Source organism: Colletotrichum karsti (assembly GCF_011947395.1).
Source record: "Colletotrichum karsti strain CkLH20 chromosome Unknown Scaffold31, whole genome shotgun sequence".
Classification (NCBI taxonomy): Eukaryota; Fungi; Ascomycota; class Sordariomycetes; order Glomerellales; family Glomerellaceae; genus Colletotrichum; species Colletotrichum karsti.
The window spans coordinates 8,913-29,844 of record NW_024065931.1 but is presented as its reverse complement, the minus strand read 5'-3'; the positions used below and the strand labels follow the sequence as shown (position 1 = coordinate 29,844).

The following is a 20,932-nucleotide window of genomic DNA, read 5'->3' as shown; positions in this document are numbered from 1 at the left end:
GAATGACTAATCGTAGAACAGGGGTCTTTGAACCATTTACGCGAGAAAACGCGTCCAAACGCGACAATGACTTACTGGCATCCACCCATAATTCAACTGATGTTGCCCCGGCAAATCACCCACACCCGGCGACAATCACAGTCAACCACGCCGTCAAAGAACACACTTCTCCTCAGACGCAAGAACTCAGACATGCCGCACTCCGTATCGCCAGAAGCAGACTCCCCAACCGCGGTTCCAGACGAGATAATGGCCGACTCTCCAGCCCCGCCGAATGGCGAGAGCCAGGCGACCGACGGCGACGTCGCCATGGCCGAGGCCGATGCGCCTGCGGTAGCCTCGCCCGAGGAGAAGAAGGAGGTGAAGCTGGAGGAGCTGTTCGCAGACGCAGACTCAGACGACGACTTCCCGAGTTCAAGACCGCAAGATACGCCGTCGTCGAGTTCCCCTGAGATCGCGACACCCCCTTCTCCGACGTGGGTTCCTCCGTGATGATACTGGGAAGGGCTGTTGCTAACGCGCGACGCAGAGATATTGCCAGTTTGAAAGCATCAGACCCCGAGGTCATGCGCAGTTTCTACCAACGCCTGTTCCCTTGGAGATACCTATTCCAGTGGCTCAACCACAGCCCCTCCCCGACGAACGATTTCGGCCACAGAGAATTCGCCTTCACGCTGCAGAACGACGCATACCTCCGATACCAATCCTTCGCGACCCATGATCTGTAAGTAATGCATGGTTTTTCGCCGTTTCCCTCTCCAGACTGACCACCCCAAGCCTCCGCAAAGACGTCCTCCGCCTCATGCCCTCCCGTTTCGAAATCGGCCCCGTCTACAGCACGAACCCGCGCGACCGCAAGACCCTCCGCAACGCCAGCGCCTTCAAGCCCCTGGCCAAGGAGCTCTGCTTCGATATCGATTTGACGGACTACGACGACATCAGAACCTGCTGCGACAAGGCCAATATCTGCATTAAGTGCTGGCAGTTCATCACCATGGCGATCAAGGTCGTCGACGTCGCGCTGCGCGACGACTTCGGCTTCAAGCACATCATGTGGGTGTACTCCGGACGAAGAGGTGCCCACGCCTGGGTCTGCGATAAGAAGGCCAGGACCATGGGCGACCAGATGAGGAGGTCGATCGCAGGGTATCTGGAGGTCATCAAGGGTGGTGCGCAGAGCGGGAAGAAGGTCAACCTGTGGCGGCCCTTGCACCCTCACCTTTCGTAAGTTGCCATCATACCCATTTTCAAGCAATTTGCTTACGAATAATTGCAGACGCAGTTTGGAAACGCTCAAGTCCCACTTCCAAGAGGACGTACTCGAGGCGCAGGACCCCTGGGCGTCTAACGAACGCGCTGAGCGCCTCCTTCAGCTCCTCCCGGACAAGAAACTCAACGACTCCCTCCGCCAGAAGTGGGAAGCCGCCCCGGGTCGCCACTCCGTCTCCAAGTGGGCCGATATCGACGCAGTGGCCAAGAGCCGTGGAAACAAGAACCTCGACACCAAGGCGCTTCTCGAGGCCAAGCAGGACATCGTGCTCGAGTACACCTACCCTCGCCTCGATATCGAGGTCAGCAAGAAGCTTAACCATTTGCTCAAGTCGCCTTTCGTCGTGCACCCCGGCACAGGACGTGTGTGTGTACCAATCGACACCAAGAACCTGGAGTCCTTCGACCCGCTTGGAGTGCCGACGGTGCAGGGTCTCCTAGCCGAGATTGATGCGTGGAAGGGAGACGCCGACGGAGCCGAGACCCCGCAGAAGAGCGTGCAGGATTGGGAGAAGACGAGCTTGAAGCCATACGTGGAGCAGTTCCGTTCCTTCGTGATCGGCCTGATGAAGGACGAGAGGGACGTTAAGGTCAAGAGGGAGAGAGAAGAGGAATCGATGGAATTTTGAACAGAGATTCGGCATGACTTGTATGATGGGCAAACTCGGTTATGGGTCGGTGTTTTTGTCTTGGTAACAGCAACTGGGGTATTATTTCGATCTAATTATTGCCTACGTTCGCGGGCTATGATGCACCAGCAGCCTCCTTGGCGCCCTCCTCCGGGGTCTCCTCCGGCGTCACGACATTCTCAGTGATCGTCTGCTTCTCGTCCACATCTTCGTCATGCTCCGACTCGAACCTGCTGTCTTCGATATCGCCCTCACCCTCAGCCGCTGGCGTGCCGCTTGCGCTACCCCCCTCGCCCTTAAGATGCGCCTCCTTGCGCTTGGGGATAACACTCAGGAAAGCCTCGGCCCAGTCCCCGGTCTCGAGCCACTTCAGCATGATCTCCACGACGTGGTTCGTCGCGAGCACCCGCCGGCTGGAGATGTTCATGTACTCCCCAATCGGCAACTTGGCCGTCTTGATCCCCAAATCGCGCGCGCGCTTGTGGCAGAGACCCTTCTCTCGGTTCCGGTCGACGAGTCCGCCGATAACGTAGTTCATGCCGGGCTCGAGACGCTCGATGGTATTCGGGGAGTCGGCGGAGAGGTAGACGATGTTCTTCAACTCGTCGACGGGTTCGGGCTCGGCGTCGGGTGTAGGTCCGCCCTCGACCAGGTCCGTCACTACGGCGGGCGTTCTCTTGACGCCCTCTTCGCTCTCCCCCTTCAATACATCGATTACCTCCCCGCCCTTCGGCGACTTCATCAACTCGTCCGCGTCCTTCGCCGCCTCCACGAAGTTCCCTTCCAGAAGCTTGACCCCCTTCCACCCATTATGCTGGCCCCCCAACGTCGTGTCGAACCGCTCCTTCAGCTTCCCGCCGTACGAGCTCACGTACAGGTGTACGCGGTACTTGGCCTGGCGGTTGTCCGAGTAGCACCGCGTGACCTGGCTCGCGAGGGAGACAAGTTCCTTCTCGAGCATGTACTTCTCAAAGTCGCAGTCGAGGATGAGTGTGACGGGGGTCTGGGTCGGCGCGACCCTCGGGGTCTTGCGCTTGGGGGGAATGACGATCTGGGAGGGCTCGAGGCCCTTTGCCTCGGCGTCGGCGACGATGGCGGCGATTTGTTCGCGGCGGGCGGCCTGGCGGTCGTGGCGCTTCTCTTTGCGCTTGCGCTTGCGGTCTTCGCGGCCCTCTTCGAAGGCGGCCTTGCGCTTGAGTTTGCGCAGCTGGTTCTTGGAGAGCTGGGGCTCGCCGCCTTCTTGGGGTTGCGTCGAGTCGGTGGCGGCTGCTTGAGCTTCGTCCTGCGGTTCTACCGCACTGCAGGGCGCTGCGTCGCCGTCGCCATTGGCGGTTTCGGAAGGGACGGGGGCCTGGACCTCGGTCTGGTTGATGTTTTCGAGATCTTTGGGCGTCTCGGTGACGGGGTCTGCGGCTGTGGTCGCCATTGTTGCGATTGGGAAGTTGACGATGACTGCGACGTTTGGAATGCGAAGTGGGGGAATTTTTGGAAATTTCGGCGATGGTCTGCGATGGTTGACCTGGAGCCGTTGCGCTGCTGCAGCTCTGGAGAGACGCGCTAAGCTTCTTTCGGGGATATGTGGGACAGCTTGGGAAAGAGTTCGCACTCTGAGTCGCAATGTTCCGAGGAGCATCAGGGTAAGTGAGCTCCTAGTGATGAAGATATCAAAGTAATGCCGTGGCCAATGTCATATTAGGTACCAGTATTAGTTGGTATGCTTGTCCAAAAACTGAGGATCAATGGGCGACTGATGATGCTACGTCTTTTTGCCCTCGATGTAATCGATGTTCTAGAGAACAAGCAACGATACTACCTCTGAACTAAAGGAAAAAATACAGAGAGCGGTGTCAGTGCAAAGTAAGTTCCTGAATAAGATACTTGGAAGATGTTTGAGCTGAATTACAGTGCTTGTGAGATCCTCCCTCAGTTCACGATTCTTAGGTGCGGCAGAACATATCAGGCGGTCACAGATCACTCTCCAAATCAGGGTTAGCGTCATCGCGTCGCGTCTCCCCGCTAAATGGCAATCGAAGACGCGCCACCGGGAAACCTCTTTAACACCCGCGCATCTGGAGAAGCTGTCTGTGGAAGGGTGATTCTCACTGGTTACACTCACTTCACTTACCGACTTTGTTTTACTTCTACCTTGTTCTTTGCAGCGTTCTACCTTTTCCACAATGTCTTCTAGGCCCGAATTGAAGGTTTGCGACCCCATGCACCCATAATCCAAGCAAATGGCTGATACGTCACCAGGTCGACGACGAGCACGGCTTCATCCGCTTCTTCAAGTCCTTGCCGGCCGTTCACGAAGACACAATCCGCATTTTCGACCGAGGCGACTGGTATACCGCACACGGCGAAGATGCCAACTTCATCGCTCGCACAGTACGTCGTGGTAGGCTCTCTGCCGGCCGACGGGAAGTACTGACCCTTGGTCCTAGGTTTACAAGACGACGTCCGTCGTACGGACGCTCGGCCGCGATGAAAAGACCGGACTCGCCTCCGTGACCATGACGGTCACGGTCTTTCGACAATTCCTTCGAGAAGCCCTCTTCAAGCTCGGCAAGAGGATAGAGATACTGCAGAGCACCGGCCCGCGCATGAACTGGAAGGTCGTGAAGCAGGCGTCGCCTGGTAACCTGCAGGATGTCGAGGAGGACCTGGGTGGACAGATCGAGGCGGCGCCCATGATTCTGGCCGTCAAGATCTCCACCAAGGCTTCCGAGGCGAGGAGTGTGGGCGTGTGCTTTGCAGATGCGAGCGTGCGCGAGCTCGGCGTCAGCGAGTTCCTCGACAACGATCTCTTCTCCAACTTCGAGGCCCTCCTCATCCAGCTGGGCGTCAGGGAGTGTCTCGTTCAAACAGACAAGGCCGAGAAGGCAAAGGATCCGGACTTGACAAAGCTGAAGCAGATCATCACCAACTGCGGCGTCGCCATCTCGGAACGCTCTGGCGGCGAATTTGGCACGAAGGACATCGAGCAGGACTTGGCGCGTCTGCTGAAGGATGAGCGGGCTACTACCCTGCTGCCCCAGACCGATCTCAAGCTGGCCATGGGTTCAGCCGCGGCGCTTATCAAGTACCTCGGCGTGCTCCAAGACCCGTCCAACTTCGGTCAGTACCAGCTGTACCAGCACGACCTCTCCCAGTTTATGAAACTGGACGCGGCGGCTCTGAAGGCTCTCAACCTGATGCCTGGTGCCCGAGACGGCGCCAAGACGATGAGTCTGTTCGGACTGTTGAACCACTGCAAGACTCCCGTCGGTAGCAGACTTCTGTCGCAGTGGCTCAAACAGCCGCTCATGAACAAGACCGAGATTGTGAAGCGCCAACAGCTTGTCGAGGCTTTCGTCAACGACACCGAGCTGAGACAAACCATGCAGGAGGAGCACCTGCGCTCTGTGCCGGATCTCTACCGCCTGGCCAAGCGCTTTCAACGAGGCAAGGCCAACCTCGAGGACGTCGTTCGCGCGTACCAAGTCGTCATCCGCTTGCCAGGCTTTCTTGGCACTTTTGAGGGTGTCATGGACGAGCTGTACAAGGACCCCCTTGACGACGCCTACACGACCCCCCTCCGCGAGCTTTCCGATAGTCTCGTGAAGCTCGCTGAAATGGTCGAAACTACGGTTGATCTGGACGCACTCGACAACCACGAGTACATCATCAAGCCCGAATTCGACGACAGCCTGCGCATCATCCGGAAGAAGCTCGACAAGCTGAGGAAGGACATTGACCAAGAATTCTCGGAAGCAGCTCGCGATCTGAAGCAGGAAGTCGGCAAGAAGATCTTCCTCGAGAACCACAAGGTGCACGGCTATTGCATGCGCCTCACTCGTCAGGAGGCCGGCGCCATCCGCAACAAGTCGGGCTACCAGGAATGCTCAACCCAGAAGAACGGAGTTTACTTCACCACCAGGACCCTCCAGAGCCTCCGCCGCGAGTTCGACCAGCTCTCGCAGAACTACAACCGCACCCAGAGCAGCCTGGTCAACGAGGTCGTCGGCGTCGCTGCGTCGTACTGCCCCGTCTTGGAGAAGCTCGCCGGTGTTCTCGCGCATCTCGACGTCATCGTGTCCTTCGCGCACTGCTCCGTCCACGCCCCATCCGAGTACGTTCGTCCCACGATCCATGCCCGCGGCGAGGGCCAGACTATCCTCAAGGAGGCCCGCCACCCGTGCTTGGAGATGCAGGACGACGTGCAGTTCATCACCAACGACGTCTCCCTGACGAGAGACAAGTCATCGTTCCTCATCATCACCGGTCCCAACATGGGCGGAAAGTCGACCTACATCCGCCAGATCGGTGTCATCGCCCTCATGGCGCAAATCGGCTGCTTCGTGCCGTGTACCGAGGCCGAGCTGACTATCTTCGACTCCATCCTCGCACGCGTGGGCGCCAGCGACTCGCAGCTCAAGGGCGTCTCCACCTTCATGGCAGAGATGCTGGAGACGGCCAACATTCTCAAGTCGGCCACCGCGGAGTCGCTCATCATCATCGACGAGCTGGGCCGCGGCACGTCCACATACGACGGCTTCGGCCTCGCCTGGGCCATCTCGGAGCACATCGTCAAGGAGATCGGCTGCTTCGCCATGTTCGCCACGCACTTCCACGAGCTGACCGCGCTCGCCGACGAACACCCGCAGGTCCACAACCTGCACGTCACGGCGCACATCAGCGGGGACGACAGCGGCTCCGAGAACGGCAAGCGCGAGGTGACCCTCCTCTACAAGGTCGACGACGGGGTCTGCGACCAGAGCTTCGGCATCCACGTCGCCGAGCTGGTCCGCTTCCCGGACAAGGTCGTGCGCATGGCGAAGCGCAAGGCGGATGAGCTCGAGGACTTCACGTCCAAGCACGAGGACCTCGGGCTCAAGTACAGCAAGACCGACATGGAGGAGGGCAGCGCCATGCTCAAGGAGATCCTGCTCAAGTGGAAGGCGGAGGTCGCCGAGGGGTCCATGAGCAAGGAGGAGATGGTCTCCAAGCTGAAGGGGCTGGTCATGGCGGACGAGAAGCTGCTCGCGAATCCCTTTTTCCAGTCTGTCAAGACTCTGTAAAGGGTACGAGTCGTGTGTTTTGATATCGCTGTCAAGGGTTTGCACGGCGTTTGGGGGCGTGGATTTGGGACTGTAATGATATTGGCTCGCCTTTGATATGGCGACGGGTTTCTAGACTACGTAGGGCTACGTGTAGACAAAATGCACTGAGAACGTTCAAGATTCAAACACGGACGGTGACCGGAGTGAGTGCGAAGGAGCCTGGAACTTTGACAACGCGTTAGCAAATCTGACCTGAGGAGTCGATGTCTAACGAAGTGGTTGCAAACGGGTGATATCAGACAAATGATAGAACGGTGATGTTTCGAATCATGACAAGTGTTCATAAACAGCCTCTGAAGCTGAGTCTCATCATAAGAGGGTATGTGTAGAAAATTAGGCGCGGGTGCGAAAACGTACCATTAGCTAGCGAGAACCTCTATCGAGAGGTTAGAGATTGGTAAGCACTGTGTGCTGAGCGAAGTAGAACTCGTCTGAACGATGGAAGTCAGCATCGTGCGTGAACTCGAGGTTGCTGCTGGAAAAAAGAGCGGCGTTTGGGAAGGGGATCAGATGTAATGATAGAACGGTGATGATTCGAATCATGTTTTTGGTGTAAATCATAAACAGCCTCTGAAGCTGAGTCTCATCATGGAAAGGCGTGGGTGGTTCGGTCGGTTGTGCGGTGCGGACTTACCAGCAACGGTGAATGGGCATGGTTTTGGCGGTGGGGAGGAAGCGACTGTGGGCGGAGACTGGAACTGAAGCGGCTGTTAGCTGCTGTGTCCTTGAGAGCGGGGTGAATAAATGCTTGGTGTACGCATGTGTTTTCAGAAAAATGATAGAACGGTGATGGATCTAATCATGAAGTGATTTTTCATAAACAGCCTCTGAAGCTGAGTCTCATCATGAAGATTGCGTCGTGGGATGGGATTGGAAGGGATTTAGTGACTTACCCCAAGGATGGAGCAGAAGTTGCCGAGTTCGTTCGGAGCTCTCAGAAGAAAGATCTGTTTCTCTAGGTTAGCCGACTTGCTTGAGAACCTAATTCGCGTATTGAGGTAGGGGTTGTGGGATCAGAAAAATGATAGAACGGTGATGGGTCGAATCATGAAGTAATTTCATAAACAGCCTCTGAAAGCTAGGATTCATCATGTTGGGGGATGTGTGAGTTGATGATGACGGGAACTTACCATGTGAGTTGCACAAGAGGATCGAGGGTCATCATGGGTTGATCTGTAGTTCTTTCGAAGGTCAGCAACCATCGATGGCATGCGTGTGCGAAGAAACGGTTTGTGATGGTGGAATTCAGACAAAAAGATAGAACGGTGAAAGGTTGAATCATGTAGATCATAAACAGCCTCTGAAGCTAGTGTATCATCACGGAAAGGGGAAGATGAGCGGAGGAGATCAACTTACTTCTGGAATGTGGATGAGGAAGCATGCCTTGTTGTAATCAGGCCGTTGCTTTGTTGGGGAAAACCTGGCTTGACGGTATTAGCGTATGCTTGGGACCACAAAGATGCAAATGATGCCATGGTGTATGGTCTAGGTCAGACGAAATGATAGAACGGTGATGGGTCGAATCATGTAGAATCATAAACAGCCTCTGAAGCTATTGTATCATCATGAAGAGGGGGGGCGGAATGATTGGTTCCCTACTCACATCTAGGCTGGAGTCGAATCTCCTGATCTTTTTCTCGGCGTCTTTTCGCCCGTATCTGACTTGACGTTGTTAGCAATTGCAGCCTTCGAGTAACAAGCAAGGTAACAGTGTAACAGCAAAAGTCAGACAAAAAGATAGAACGGTGATAAGTCGAATCATGTGGATTCATAAACAGCCTCTGAAGCTATGATATCATCATTGAAAGTTGAAAGTCAGCAAGACGCATTAAACGTACCATCTGTGACGCAGTCGGCGGTGCGTCGTTAGACAAGCACACATCACGCGGAAGCTACGCGGCGGAAAAGATCAGAGAGCGTTTGGAAAAATAGTACAAGTCTTCCATTCCTCTAGCCGATGAGACTCCTCTTCTTCTGCCCACGGCTCTTCTCGCGGGCCTGTGTGTGTATGTACAAACGGGGGAGAAAAAAAGAGCATGCCTCCGCGGGGCCGGTCTGGGGGTGGGGGTGTTCGCTGTTTAGGTGGTAGGGATTGAAGGGTTGGATTCTCTTTATTCGACGGTCGCCTTGACGGGGTTGATCTCGACCCCGTACTTCGCCTTGAGCCTCTCGGCCCTCCGCTCGTCGTAGCCGGGTGGCCGGATACCTGTGGAATGTCAGCCTCCAACGCAGGAAAAAGCACGGGGTAACGTGAGAACGTACCGCGACCCTCGCCAATCTCTGCAATCGTCTCCTCGATCGGACGTCTCTTGTTCGCGCGCATGGCAATCTTGTTCTCGAACTCATCCTCGTCTAGCCTGTCAGTCCATCCCCTCAGGCGTCCACCGGTAAGGGTGAAGATTCCCTGCCACGCGGCGAAGCCGGCGCCGAGACCGAGCACGACGGGCATCTTCTTGGCTGTTACTCGTGTGAGCATTTCCAACATATCCTTCAGCGCTCGCGAGGCGGGGGAGTGTTCGTACTCGTCAATCCGAGGATGGAGCCGGCCATGAAACCGGCGGTCGCGCTGTTCCATGCGTCGTCCTTTTCCCTCAGGTTGGCCATCGCGGCCTGGGTGAAGCCGTAGGCACCGCCGCCCATTGCTATTCGATCGTCTCGTCAGCCACACGTCCAATTGAGATGGTCCACCACGTCGCGACAGTATCGAAGGATTCGGGGCGACTGACTCATGACGGCGATGATGCTTCCGCTGCGGGTGAAGACGGCCATGGCGCCGACGTTCTGCTTCTGGAGGGCATTGGTGACGGCGGCCATGAAGAAGCCGGCGCCGCCCAGGGCCATGGCGGCCGAGATGCCGGTCTTGATGGCGTCCTTGGCGTGGTAGGAGTGATCGTCGTGGCCGGCCATGGTGAATTCGGGGAGGGCGCTGTGGGCCAAGCACTCAATTGGAAAAGGCAAAAGTTGGTGAGGGATGTTGCGGAAGTTTGAGGTCGGGTTGAAGCTCCACGATACGTGCTCCACACTTGCGGTGCGGTCACGTGGTAGATCTCGGTGTGGGGCCAATCATAGTACAGGAGATGGTCAACCATCGAAACTCCTTTGGAGGTAAGCGTCGGTGAGAGGTAGAGGATGCGGATAACATCAATTCACTTTCATCATAGCGATTCGATATTTCTCCCTTATTTTCATACCATATCACCTTACCGTAATTCTACTGTTGTCCTCTTTGGCGTTGATGTTGCGACTGCTACTGACTAAGCAATTGCGAGGCAGCTGAACCAGACTCATCACATGTGTCGTCCGTCACTCGCACTTTCCTGATGTCCAACCCCTGCTTTGGAAGCCACATCCTTGCGTTCCATGAGATTCCAGCCATTCGGAATCAAGCAGTGCACATTCACAGTTGTTTCCCCGGCCGAGTCGGGGTAGGCGCTAAGCAAAGTCCAGGTCGGCCCTACTTAGCCTCAACATCTCGACAAACAGTGCCGAACTGCTCTCGGTACATTCACCAACAGCAAAGTCACACGTCATCCAAAGTACCCCTCAGCAGGTATCGGACTGCTCTGCGGTAAAGGTAGGTACGAGGCTGCCAGCTGCACTGCGTCAGCCAACCCCCGCCACAACTGCCCACGCCCACCTTTTTTTGCCTTGCCTCACCAGCACCACCAGCCAGGTCATTGAGGGGCCACTTTCTAGAAGCTCGCGCATAGCTACTAGCCCGCCTTCCCTGTCCTTGACGCATTGCATGAAGACTGGCGTAATGTCTGCCGTCGACTTCTTTGGACAGCTTGCAAACTTGTCGATTTCTTCCCGGGTCTTTGCTGTTTACCCTTGCATTTAGATACCCATAACGGCCCTTATTGCATCCCTTCTCGTTGTTGCTACGGCAAGCTCTTTGTCGCCGCTTTTGCCAGCTCCCGTCGCTTTCTCGACGCTTCAAACGGACGCCCGCTTCGTTTCGACCTGGATCGACGACCTTGACAACACATCATAACATCTTTGGTGGACACTGAGTCAAGTATGGTTTTTCGTCCCCAGTCTACTACTCAATATTTGTGCTAATCATGGCATTTGTCGTCTGCAGTACTTTACACTCAATAACCGCCCCCACGTAGACCGAAACGATCGCGAAAGCAGCCTCCAGCTGCGTCGACCTCAAGCGGCCGTATTCCCATACCAACAGAATTACGGTGCTCTACGACTACGAATCACCGATCGAAAATCCTCAGTGACAGCCGAACCGAAGACGTCGATATGGTCGCGGCCGACAGCTACGCCATCATGTCACCTCCGGACTCACCTCCCGCGACGCAACACTGGGAAGGCCGCGCCCCCGAGATCAAGGAGTATATGGCGGGAAAGTCAGGTGTGTAGATGGCCTCCTCGTGCGATTCTTGCGTTTGACGCTGCTGTGCCGTGTCGCTCGTGCTTGGCTGTAGATACCGGCTAACCACACCACAGGTCGACTCGCCCCCAGATGGATCCATGATCTACTCCATTCGGAATTGGACGTCGGCTCGTTCGTGCGTATAGAATGGGATCTAGATGCCGGCTGCAGTCGCCATACCCTTGTTCCGGTTGGCAACCAGAGCACAGCGGATACCGCGAACCCGGGTGTACTTTCGTGCGTCTGCACCACCTGCAACTACCACTTCATCATCAGGACCGCATGGGATGCCGATCGCCGAGTCAACTTGTGCGAGCCGTTTCCTCACCATTTCCCTCCCAAGGAAACAGATTTTTACCTGCATCACTTGGTCAGCGTCAAACAACCCCCTCAGCACCATGACTTTACATCTCATTATCACCCGTCAATTCGAGAGTCTCTCATCGCCGTCGAGCACTTCGCTTGCTCCGCACCTCGCTGCACCTTCCAGGTGACAGCCGAGATATCGCGTCCCCGCCTCAAACGTGAGTGGGTGCAATTGCTCATCGACCAGGAACGGATCTTGAGCAATCTGAAGACTGCTCGCAAGGAGTCGCCCGAAAGATTCGCCGACGCCAAGGACGAGTGGTGCAGCAGCGCACCTTCGACTCTCAACACCTACTTGAGAGACCTGCTAGACCCCAAAACACTCCCTCGCAACATATCCAAACGAAACAAGCGGTTCCATGTTGTTTTTGGAGAGGAGTGCTACGCCATCTTCAGAGCAGTCCAGTTCACCGAGGAATCAATTGGCAAGGACGGCGTGCCGGAGCCTTATTTTATCCCCCCAACCCTGGAACCCAGCAACCCGGGCACGCCAACGGAGTTGAATACCTTGCGCGCGTTTGTGGAAGACATGCAAGCGGAGGCTGAGAGCCTCATCACTCGAAACGGTGGAAATGAAACCCGGACCGAGGCGGGAACTCGAATTTATAAACTACTTCAGTGCCTGGACTTCCCGCGGAACCAGAACGCCCATCAAGCGTCTGACGCACACCGAATATTGGGAGTTCTGCCTGACTTTAACAAAGCTCTCATCTTCTACGCCTACAAGCGACAGTCGTCCTTATCCGAGCAACGACGTTCCGTTTACGCAGAGGCCCTTTGCAAGATTGCACAGGAGACACCAGACGAGGATTTCCAGACGCAGGCGGTTCAAGAGCTGACCATGGTCGGAACCTTGCCCACAGCCGACCATCATGGCGCCGGTGACGATTTGCAACAACAAGCATACTCTTTCTTCAGCCTACAACACACAGCTTCCCGTGACGCAGTCATTTCTGCATACGATAAGAAGGTGGAACACTCGCCTTCGCAAGCCGATCTCGCGAAGAACATGCTGCAAATGATCGGGCGTCACAGATCAGACGAAATAATCTTCAATCACGCCAGCGGCCCCATGTTCCTGCCCATGGACCTGGCAGCGGCCTACCGTTCCCTGGACTGCGATCCAGAATGGCCAGATGAACATGTACGAATGCTGTGCGAGGTCAAGGTTCGTTGATTCCGAGTTCATTTCACGAGTGTGGTACTAAGGATTCCTAGATAAATAAGAACCCGGAGGACAAAATTGCCGCAGAACAGACGGTCAAGGCATTGGAGGTCATCGCAGAGGATAGGGAAAGCAGCGATCTACGAGAAGCGGTTTTCGCTCTTCGAGGGGGCTTGCAACTGCCGGCCGAGGGTGCGCATGAAGGATCGCACACCAATAGCTCTGGGCAACCTGCTACGGCTAGGCTCGATATACCCGCTGGACTTAAAAACATTGGGAACACATGCTATCTGAACAGCATCCTGCAGTATCTGAGAACCGTCACGCCTCTCACGAACTTGCTCACACAATACCCTCTCCATCAACTCGGCCAAGACGCTCAAGACATCGAGGATCGGCTCCTGGGAGGCAACAAGACAAAGGTCACGAAGGAGGAAGCCGCAATCGGTCGTATTCGTGAGTAGTGCATGCCTCGTTATTCTCACGGATTCGCTAACCCGTTTTAGTCGTCGAAGAGCTTAACAACCTGTTAAGCGACTTAGACAATACTCAAAAGGCCTACATCCAACCATCTCAGCGTCTCGCCAACGCTGTTCTCCTCGGCACGGCACAAATCAAGGAAAGCTCGAATGCAGCAAACAACAAGCAAAATGAAGAGCATAAGGACGAGGGGCAGAAACAACAAGTGACGGGCGCCCAACCGGCCACACTTCCTCCCCCGCCACTGCCTGCGCGTCCTGCCCCGGTGCCGCCAAAGAATGTTGAACATGTGGAAGACACGAACATGGTCAATGTCACAGTTGATCCCGTCTCTGGGTCTGCTAGTAGCGTAAGCTCGCAAACTTTGGTCAGCATGCCGGATGCTGGTCAGGAGAAAGATCACGATGTAGAGGACAAAAGTGATATGGAACCCATCCTCGAACAAGACGACATGGCTGCACCCAACCCGAGCAAGGACAAAGACGTGCAAATGCCCGACGCGGAGTCACAGGCGCTCAGCACCGATGAGATAGTCCGCAAGGCTCTCGAAACGCAGAAGCGCTCATCTGGCACGGACCAACAAGATGTGACCGAGGTGATGGGCAACATCATCACTCGTCTTCAAGCTTCGATCAGACGAACCTCAACTTCCGCTGATGGTGTTCAGCTTGAGCCCATCATGGAGACATTATTCGTCGAGTCGGTCGAACACAAAAAGATGCCCAATCAGGAAGGCTTCAATACTCAGTCGGCCTGTGAGTTTTATATCTGGGCTTATCCGGCCGCAAGCGGACCATGCACTATCCACGAAGGACTCAGCCGCAACTTCGATTTGCAACGAGCCGAGGGAAACGGAGGTGACGTGTGGATGTACACCTCAATCAAGAAGCTTCCGCCCGTTTTGCACATCGTCATCCAAAGGACACAGCAGAACGGTGAAAAGAACATGAATCCCGTTGAGGTATCAGAGATGCTGTATCTCGATCGGTACATGGACACGCCTGAGGATTCGCCGTTATTCAAGCGCAGACAAAAGGGGTGGGGCTTGCAAAAACGCCTGAGGGAATTGGACGGCATTCCAAAGACACCAGATGAAGATCTGACTGCTTTAGATAAGTTTACCAGCGACTTTGTGTGCAACGGTAATTCGTCGCCAAGTGAAGGAGAGTCGACTCCATCGCTTCTAGCCCAGCCACCGAGTTCATCATTAAGTTTTGCGGGCGAGGACATCGATATACCTACCTACACTCCGGAATCAGAACCTTCTTACGTGAAGGTCGACCTACCTCCCGTGGCGGCTCCAGAGACCCGTCAGCGGGTCAATCAGATGCGCGCGGAAGAAGTCGAGATCCACAAGGCTGAGCTGGAAGCGCTGTTCTCTGAGCACAAACAGCAGGCATATCGTTTGCACGCAGTCATTTGTCACAGTGGTGGTCTCTCTGCAGGCCACTACTGGGTCTGGATCCACGACTTTGAACGTGATGTCTGGCACAAGTATAACGACGAGAAAGTCACTGTGTGCGAGAGTACGGACACGGTTCTGGAGACTCTGAACAGCAATGGTGATCCCTATTACCTTTGCTACGTACAGGACGAGAAGAAGCTCGACTTGGTCCGAGTACCCCAGAGGCACGCGTCGCAAGACATCGACGGCGACGTCGTGTTGCCTGACGCCCCCGGAGCTCTCAACGATCAGTGGAATGGATAGGAAGGGCCCAAAGATCAAAATGCTACGACGCAGCGCCTGGATGAACTCATGAAATCCTTGATTGAGGACCTAAGTCGGGACTCAAAACATCAAAATGATGCGATGCAGAGCCTGGAAGAAATTACGAGTTTATTGGTCTGGGACCCATGTCGGGACTCAAATCCAATTCGGGACTCGAGTAACGACGGTGACAACAAGCGGATGAGTTCTGACGTCGACGGATCCAACGCACAAGGTACGTTGGACAACAGAAAGAGAAATCGCCGTCCGTCAGGGACTAAATTCTGCAAGCCATCCCTGAAGCGCACCAAGCCACACGACGTTTCGAGCTGGATTGAGGATCAAGATGCCGCATCTCGCGGGAGGAAGTTTGGACCGTATCGTCAAGTTTCCTCCGAACCCAAAGACTCCGATGCGCCGAGACTGGAAAATGTGCCATCACTCGGTGGCGCAGCCTCAGACAGTAGTGGCCTATCTTCCCCCCCTTCTTCCCTTGATTGAACCACCTCCCTGGGATTCCGCAGCGAACACATGGAGAACACTCTTCGGGGGGGATGTTACGATGATTTGGGCTGAGAGTACGAACGTCGGATGAACCCTGTTGACTGGTCATTCTGGGTTTGTTGGTTGCTCTTATGGTGTATGCGCACGGGGGAGGTTTGCTTTTCATCATCAAGCATGCATGGCGAAGGGCATTAGAGCATAAACACTTACTGGTACTCAATAGCGTTGCGAGCAATGAAATACCCCGGCATTAGATGAGCGAGTAACGCCGAGAACTGTGTCACGGATGTGTAAATTGATGGAGGTCTTGATCATGCAAGCACACATCTTGAACATCACTATCTCCAACAGCCACAGCAGTGGAATGAAGCATGGCTTACCACTCCATCAACCTCAGGTAACTGAGAGGCGCCAGGAAACAACAACTTACGCCCACAACCAGCGTGAGCTACAGGAGAGCGAGGACACTTTTCCTCACTCCCCGCATCACCGAGGCATTTCTGGTGTTTACCTAGCTAAGTATGTGTTCCTGAGCCCCACCCAACCCAACCTTGTGGTCCCCCATCCGCACCAGACCATCGATATCCACAACACCACACCCCCAAAGGCTGTGGAGTTGTCTCACGCATCGTCGTCCAACCACAACGGTTGAAAAGGCCCCTTTGGCTCAGTGGTAGAGCGTCTCACTCGTATCTGTGTGCGAAACATGAGAAGGTCCACGGTTCAATCCCGTGAGGGGGCATCCTTTTTGCGTGTGGGTGAGCTTGGTGGGATTGGTTTCTTTTTTTGGGTTGGATGCGGAGGTTTTGGATGTATGTTTTTGATGAGGGGGCAAGTTGCAACCTAATTATCGTCATTGTAGTCGTCTTTGGTGTCGCGGTAGTATGTCCGTCTCGAGCCTGTTTATGTGAGTGATTGAAGACGGGCGACGGAGGAGGTGAGACGAGATGCCTCAAACAACCCTTACTTGTTTGATGGAAACATACTCTTAGAGAAAACGGAAGACGCGTGTTTCTTATGCTTTGCTATTAGGGCGCTTGACCATGGAGTCTTGAGTCTTCCAGTCGGACCACCCTCGTTCCGTTATCTATCTATTTAGTTCATTGGCATGCATAGATGTGTCCTTGGCAAGCTATCAATCATGAAATTCTTGTGCTAGGTGACATGCCTGACGTCACGCGCATCCATCCCTGCAGCTCACTAACACCCGCACGACGGTCCTGAAGAAGCATAAACAGACGAACAATCTGATTCGTCTTGACTCTCTCGTGCTCTCGCAGCTTCATCTCTAGGATCACATCCTCACAACAAGGAGCTCACGATGAAGATCCTCAAGGCAACGATGACTCTCTTGTTCGCCTTCACAGCAGCCAGCCCAGAAACCCCACAGCCGAACGAACTCACCTTGGAACCAAACTACACATCCCCGCTCGGCGTGCAGTACATCAACCCCTCAACAAGCTACGACGTCACGGGACCATTCAGCCTGCTCTCGATCGCGGGCTCGACGCTCTACGTCGCCGGCGTTCGCGGGATCCATCCGTCGAACAACTCCCTCGCCGAGGTCGGATATCCCAGGATACGTCTGGCGTACGAGAACATGGCTGCCCTGGCGCGCTCGGCTGGGAGTGACTTGGTAAGTTATCACTGAAGCAACGGACTGTGTGTTGGTTGTTGATGGGTTGGTTGCTTAGACGTCGTGCGTTCGGCTGGTTGTTTATGTGTCGGATATGTATCGCTATCGGCCCATTGTCAACCGCGTTCAGCAGGAGTTGTGGGGTGAGATGAATTCGACGGGGGAGGTTATGTTTCCGCCGAGCACGATTGTTGAGATGCAGAGGTTGAATGATGATGATATTGTGGAGGTTGAGGGGACTTTCTGGCTCGGTTGAAGTTTGTCAGAGCACCAAAACCGTGTATCTAAGACTTGAGAACGAAGCCGTAGTCGAATGACATTGAGTACAGTTGAAGCAGGTGAGAAACCTACTTACCCTATTTGGGGCCCGCGTCACAGTCGGCCAGCCCTGATACAGCATTCAACGCAGGCCTTTACTATCCCAAAGCATGCGAGGGAAAGCAAAGCAATTGCACTTGGGTTGTATAATCTAGCTCAACCTCGTTCCTTACACCGTTGCTTAATCAACCAGCTCTTCTTTGTGCATTCTAACCTCGCTGATCGAGGTCCAGTAGGCCTTCAAAAGCAGCCAACGAGAAGCCAACCATCTAGTACGTATCAAATGCTCAACAACCGATTGAATATATTGAAACAGCAATATATTTGAACTATCCCTCCCGGCCGTCGTACATGTTTATATCAGAAGTTGAGAACTTGAGACAACAGCGACTGTACACCATGCACTCGGATTAAAGTGATGTGCGACTTAGTTCCCTTCCGGCTCTTGAACCATCGTCTCACGGATAAAGCCTGCGACCGCATCTCGATTGCACTTCAATGCACGATCTAAAGCCGTCTCACCCGAGGTCGTCCTCGCGTTTACATCGATACCGGCAGCCACAATCAACCTGGCCTTCGCTTCTGCTTCCCCGTCCTCTCCAAGATATGGGGCGTCTGGATCACCTCCGACCAAATGCAGTGCCGTCTCGCCCTTATTGGTCCTGGCATGAGCATTGGCTCCAGAGTCAATGAGCCGTTGCAAGTGCCGTGCACTGCCGTATGCTGCCGCTTCATGTAGTGGCACAACACTTTACTGTTTAAGTGCGATCACCTCACCCAGTTTCTCACCTTGATGTGGCTGCTTTAACCTAGTAAAACGATGCCTAAGGCGAGCTTCGGGTGAGCAGCGTGAGCAAGGTGAGCGGGGTCAGCGGGTGCCCAAGTGACGGTGTTAGTGCAAGCGCCAACACTGACAGCCACGGTAACATTGTTTACTGGACCGACCCCAGGGTGCTACGCAAAGGTGCACCTGCTCTAAGTATGACCGAGATTAAGGACTACTTCCGGTTTTATATCGACACAGGTTATAGAATCATTACGGTAAATGGAAGACCGTCGATGATACCGGAAGCTTTCTTTCGTAGCTTCACTATTACTATAGGCATAGAGACTGATGAGGCACTGCGTTCTGAGATTTTCGGCGTAAGTATTATGTTCTGTGTCGTTATTGCCCGCTAAGCTCTTGATATTGGATTAAATATATGCTTATAGATAAAGGGGTTCTTAAGGATATAGAAAGGCTAGAGTATAACCTTAGCCTAGATTATTACAGCTAGCTAACTAATACTGGGTTTTATATTAATAGTAAGTTAGGGATTAAAGATATAAATAGTCTAAAGTCCTAATAGGTAAATAAATTATAGATCTTTAGGGGACTTAGTAATTAATTAAAGCCTTAATAAGAGTTATAAGCTTATTATTTATTTAAGATAGCTAAAAGTATTAATAATAGTAATTATAAAGTTAATTATAAAAAGGCTATTAAAGTCTAAACTTAAGAAGACTTGAGCTTATATTATATATAAGTCTTAAGTAATATCTTTTATCTTTATACTTAATAATTATTTTTATATTTAAGTAATTATAATTAATTAGTATTATTAATTAATTACTAATTATTTTCTCTTAAAATCTATTAATTATCTTTATTTTATTTTTATATAACTTAATATTATAGTTTTTTTTATTTTAAGAAGTCTTATATATTCTTATAATCTTATATATAAGAGTATTATTTTAACTATAAACTATCCTTATAAGGCCTTTCTCTATTAGTTATACTTAATAGATTATAATATTAAGTTTCCTATTAAAAGATTTAATCCTTAAATCTATATAAGTAGTTATTAATCTTAAGTTAGAAAGTTATTAGTTATACTTTGTTCTATAATATTAATATTATATTAAATTATAAATATATTTAAGAGATTATATCTCTATAAATAGAAGTACTTTAATAAAATAAATATTATTTTTAGATTCCTTAAAGGATTCTATATATTTTAATATATATATTATATATATATACTAATTAAAAGAATAAAGATTATTATACTTCTTAAAGAAATATCTATTATTAATCTAAAGGCTATACCTTACTTATCTACTTTATAAATATATTAATTTAAAATATTAATATTAATAACTATATAATAGACTTAGTAACTACTAAACTAAGTCCTATAAATAGTAATATTATAACCTATAAGGTATAAATAATAAAGAACGCCCTATAGGTATTATAACCTATTAGGTATAACTAATAAAGCTTAAGACCTATAGGGAGCTAGGTAGTTATAATAATACTTTTATATATAGGATTATAAGAATAAAAGGGATCCTTTAGAATAAAAGAACTATAGTATAAATTATATAATAATAAAAAGGACTAACGTTTAATAAATAGTCCTAAGGAATACTAAAGACTAACTAAAAGTAGAATTAATATATCCTAAATAGTCCTTAAGATAGAACTAATATATCCTTATTAGTCTTAAGATAAAAAAGGTATTTAAGACTTATATATAGAATAGATTTAAGTCTATTTCAGGTTAGACTTTTATAGCTTTTTAGTAATTAATTTATAATTATTACTTATAATACTTTTAGCTATACTTAAATAATAATTACTTAATAACTCTTATTAAGAACTTAACTAATTATTAAGCCCTTTAAAGACTTATAATTCTTTAATTAGACCTATAAAATAATAAATTATTATTATTATTATTATTATTTAACTTACTATTAATATAAACCCTATTATTAGTTAGCTAGCTATAATACTTTAATTACTCCTATTTAGTAAGTTACTCTTTAAGAACTACTAATAGTACTATAATATCTTTATAACTCTTTAAAAAGACCTTTAGTATTAAATCTTCCTTTAGTATTAAAAAGGCTCTTATTAAAAAGAACTTAGCTTAAAAACTTAGAGATTAAAAAATAAAAGATAGTAGTAATAATAATAATAATAATACCCTAAAAGAAGAACTTTAATAAGTTAACTATAATATCTAATAGATATAGAAAATATTTAATAGTAATTTATATCTTATTAAAAAACTTTAAAAAGCCTTTAAATAATTTAATTAATATACCTTAAAGCTTAAAAAATAAAACTATACTCTTTAAGCTACTATTAATATTATTATTACCCCTATTATAAAGAAAAGAGAGAAACTTTAATTTAACTCCTTTAACTTATTTAATAGATCTTTAGAATAACTTAAAGGATTCCTTATTTAAATTAAAAACTATTAAAACTTCTATTATAATAACTTTAAAAATAAAATTAAAAAGGTTATTTATATATTTACTTTTCTTAAAGAATAAGCTCTCTAGTAGTTTAAACCCTTTTTTAAAGAATA

General features: G+C 50.8%; 6 protein-coding genes across 6 annotated transcripts; 4 read left to right on the top strand and 2 right to left on the bottom strand.

Annotated features, from left to right (window-relative positions):
• Positions 1–249: 249 nt before the first annotated feature.
• On the top strand, positions 250–1,898 carry CkaCkLH20_08912 (DNA primase small subunit; the record flags this gene model as incomplete). The annotated part of the gene is made up of 4 exons (XM_038891627.1): positions 250–476; positions 530–724; positions 778–1,224; positions 1,277–1,898. The coding sequence occupies 4 exons, from the start codon at positions 250–252 to the stop codon at positions 1,896–1,898; spliced, it is 1,491 nt and encodes a 496-aa protein (XP_038742914.1).
• Positions 1,899–2,013: 115 nt separating this feature from the next.
• On the bottom strand, positions 2,014–3,324 carry CkaCkLH20_08911 (uncharacterized protein; the record flags this gene model as incomplete). The annotated part of the gene is made up of 1 exon (XM_038891626.1): positions 2,014–3,324. One exon carries the CDS (start codon positions 3,322–3,324, stop codon positions 2,014–2,016), a length of 1,311 nt encoding a protein of 436 aa, XP_038742913.1.
• Positions 3,325–3,918: 594 nt separating this feature from the next.
• Positions 3,919–6,955, top strand: CkaCkLH20_08910 (DNA mismatch repair protein; the record flags this gene model as incomplete). Its single annotated transcript, XM_038891625.1, has 3 exons — positions 3,919–3,990; positions 4,152–4,283; positions 4,340–6,955. The coding sequence occupies 3 exons, from the start codon at positions 3,919–3,921 to the stop codon at positions 6,953–6,955; spliced, it is 2,820 nt and encodes a 939-aa protein (XP_038742912.1).
• A 2,153-nt stretch (positions 6,956–9,108) lies between these two features.
• CkaCkLH20_08909 (Tim17/Tim22/Tim23 family protein) lies at positions 9,109–9,904 on the bottom strand (the record flags this gene model as incomplete). Its single annotated transcript, XM_038891624.1, has 4 exons — positions 9,109–9,203; positions 9,260–9,454; positions 9,520–9,639; positions 9,724–9,904. The coding sequence occupies 4 exons, from the start codon at positions 9,902–9,904 to the stop codon at positions 9,109–9,111; spliced, it is 591 nt and encodes a 196-aa protein (XP_038742911.1).
• A 1,347-nt stretch (positions 9,905–11,251) lies between these two features.
• Positions 11,252–15,103, top strand: CkaCkLH20_08908 (ubiquitin carboxyl-terminal hydrolase; the record flags this gene model as incomplete). The annotated part of the gene is made up of 4 exons (XM_038891623.1): positions 11,252–11,363; positions 11,459–12,918; positions 12,969–13,371; positions 13,422–15,103. 4 exons carry the CDS (start codon positions 11,252–11,254, stop codon positions 15,101–15,103), a joined length of 3,657 nt encoding a protein of 1,218 aa, XP_038742910.1.
• Positions 15,104–16,928: 1,825 nt separating this feature from the next.
• CkaCkLH20_08907 (endoribonuclease L-PSP) lies at positions 16,929–17,499 on the top strand (the record flags this gene model as incomplete). Its single annotated transcript, XM_038891622.1, has 2 exons — positions 16,929–17,243; positions 17,302–17,499. The coding sequence occupies 2 exons, from the start codon at positions 16,929–16,931 to the stop codon at positions 17,497–17,499; spliced, it is 513 nt and encodes a 170-aa protein (XP_038742909.1).
• Between the last annotated feature and the right edge of the window lie 3,433 nt (positions 17,500–20,932).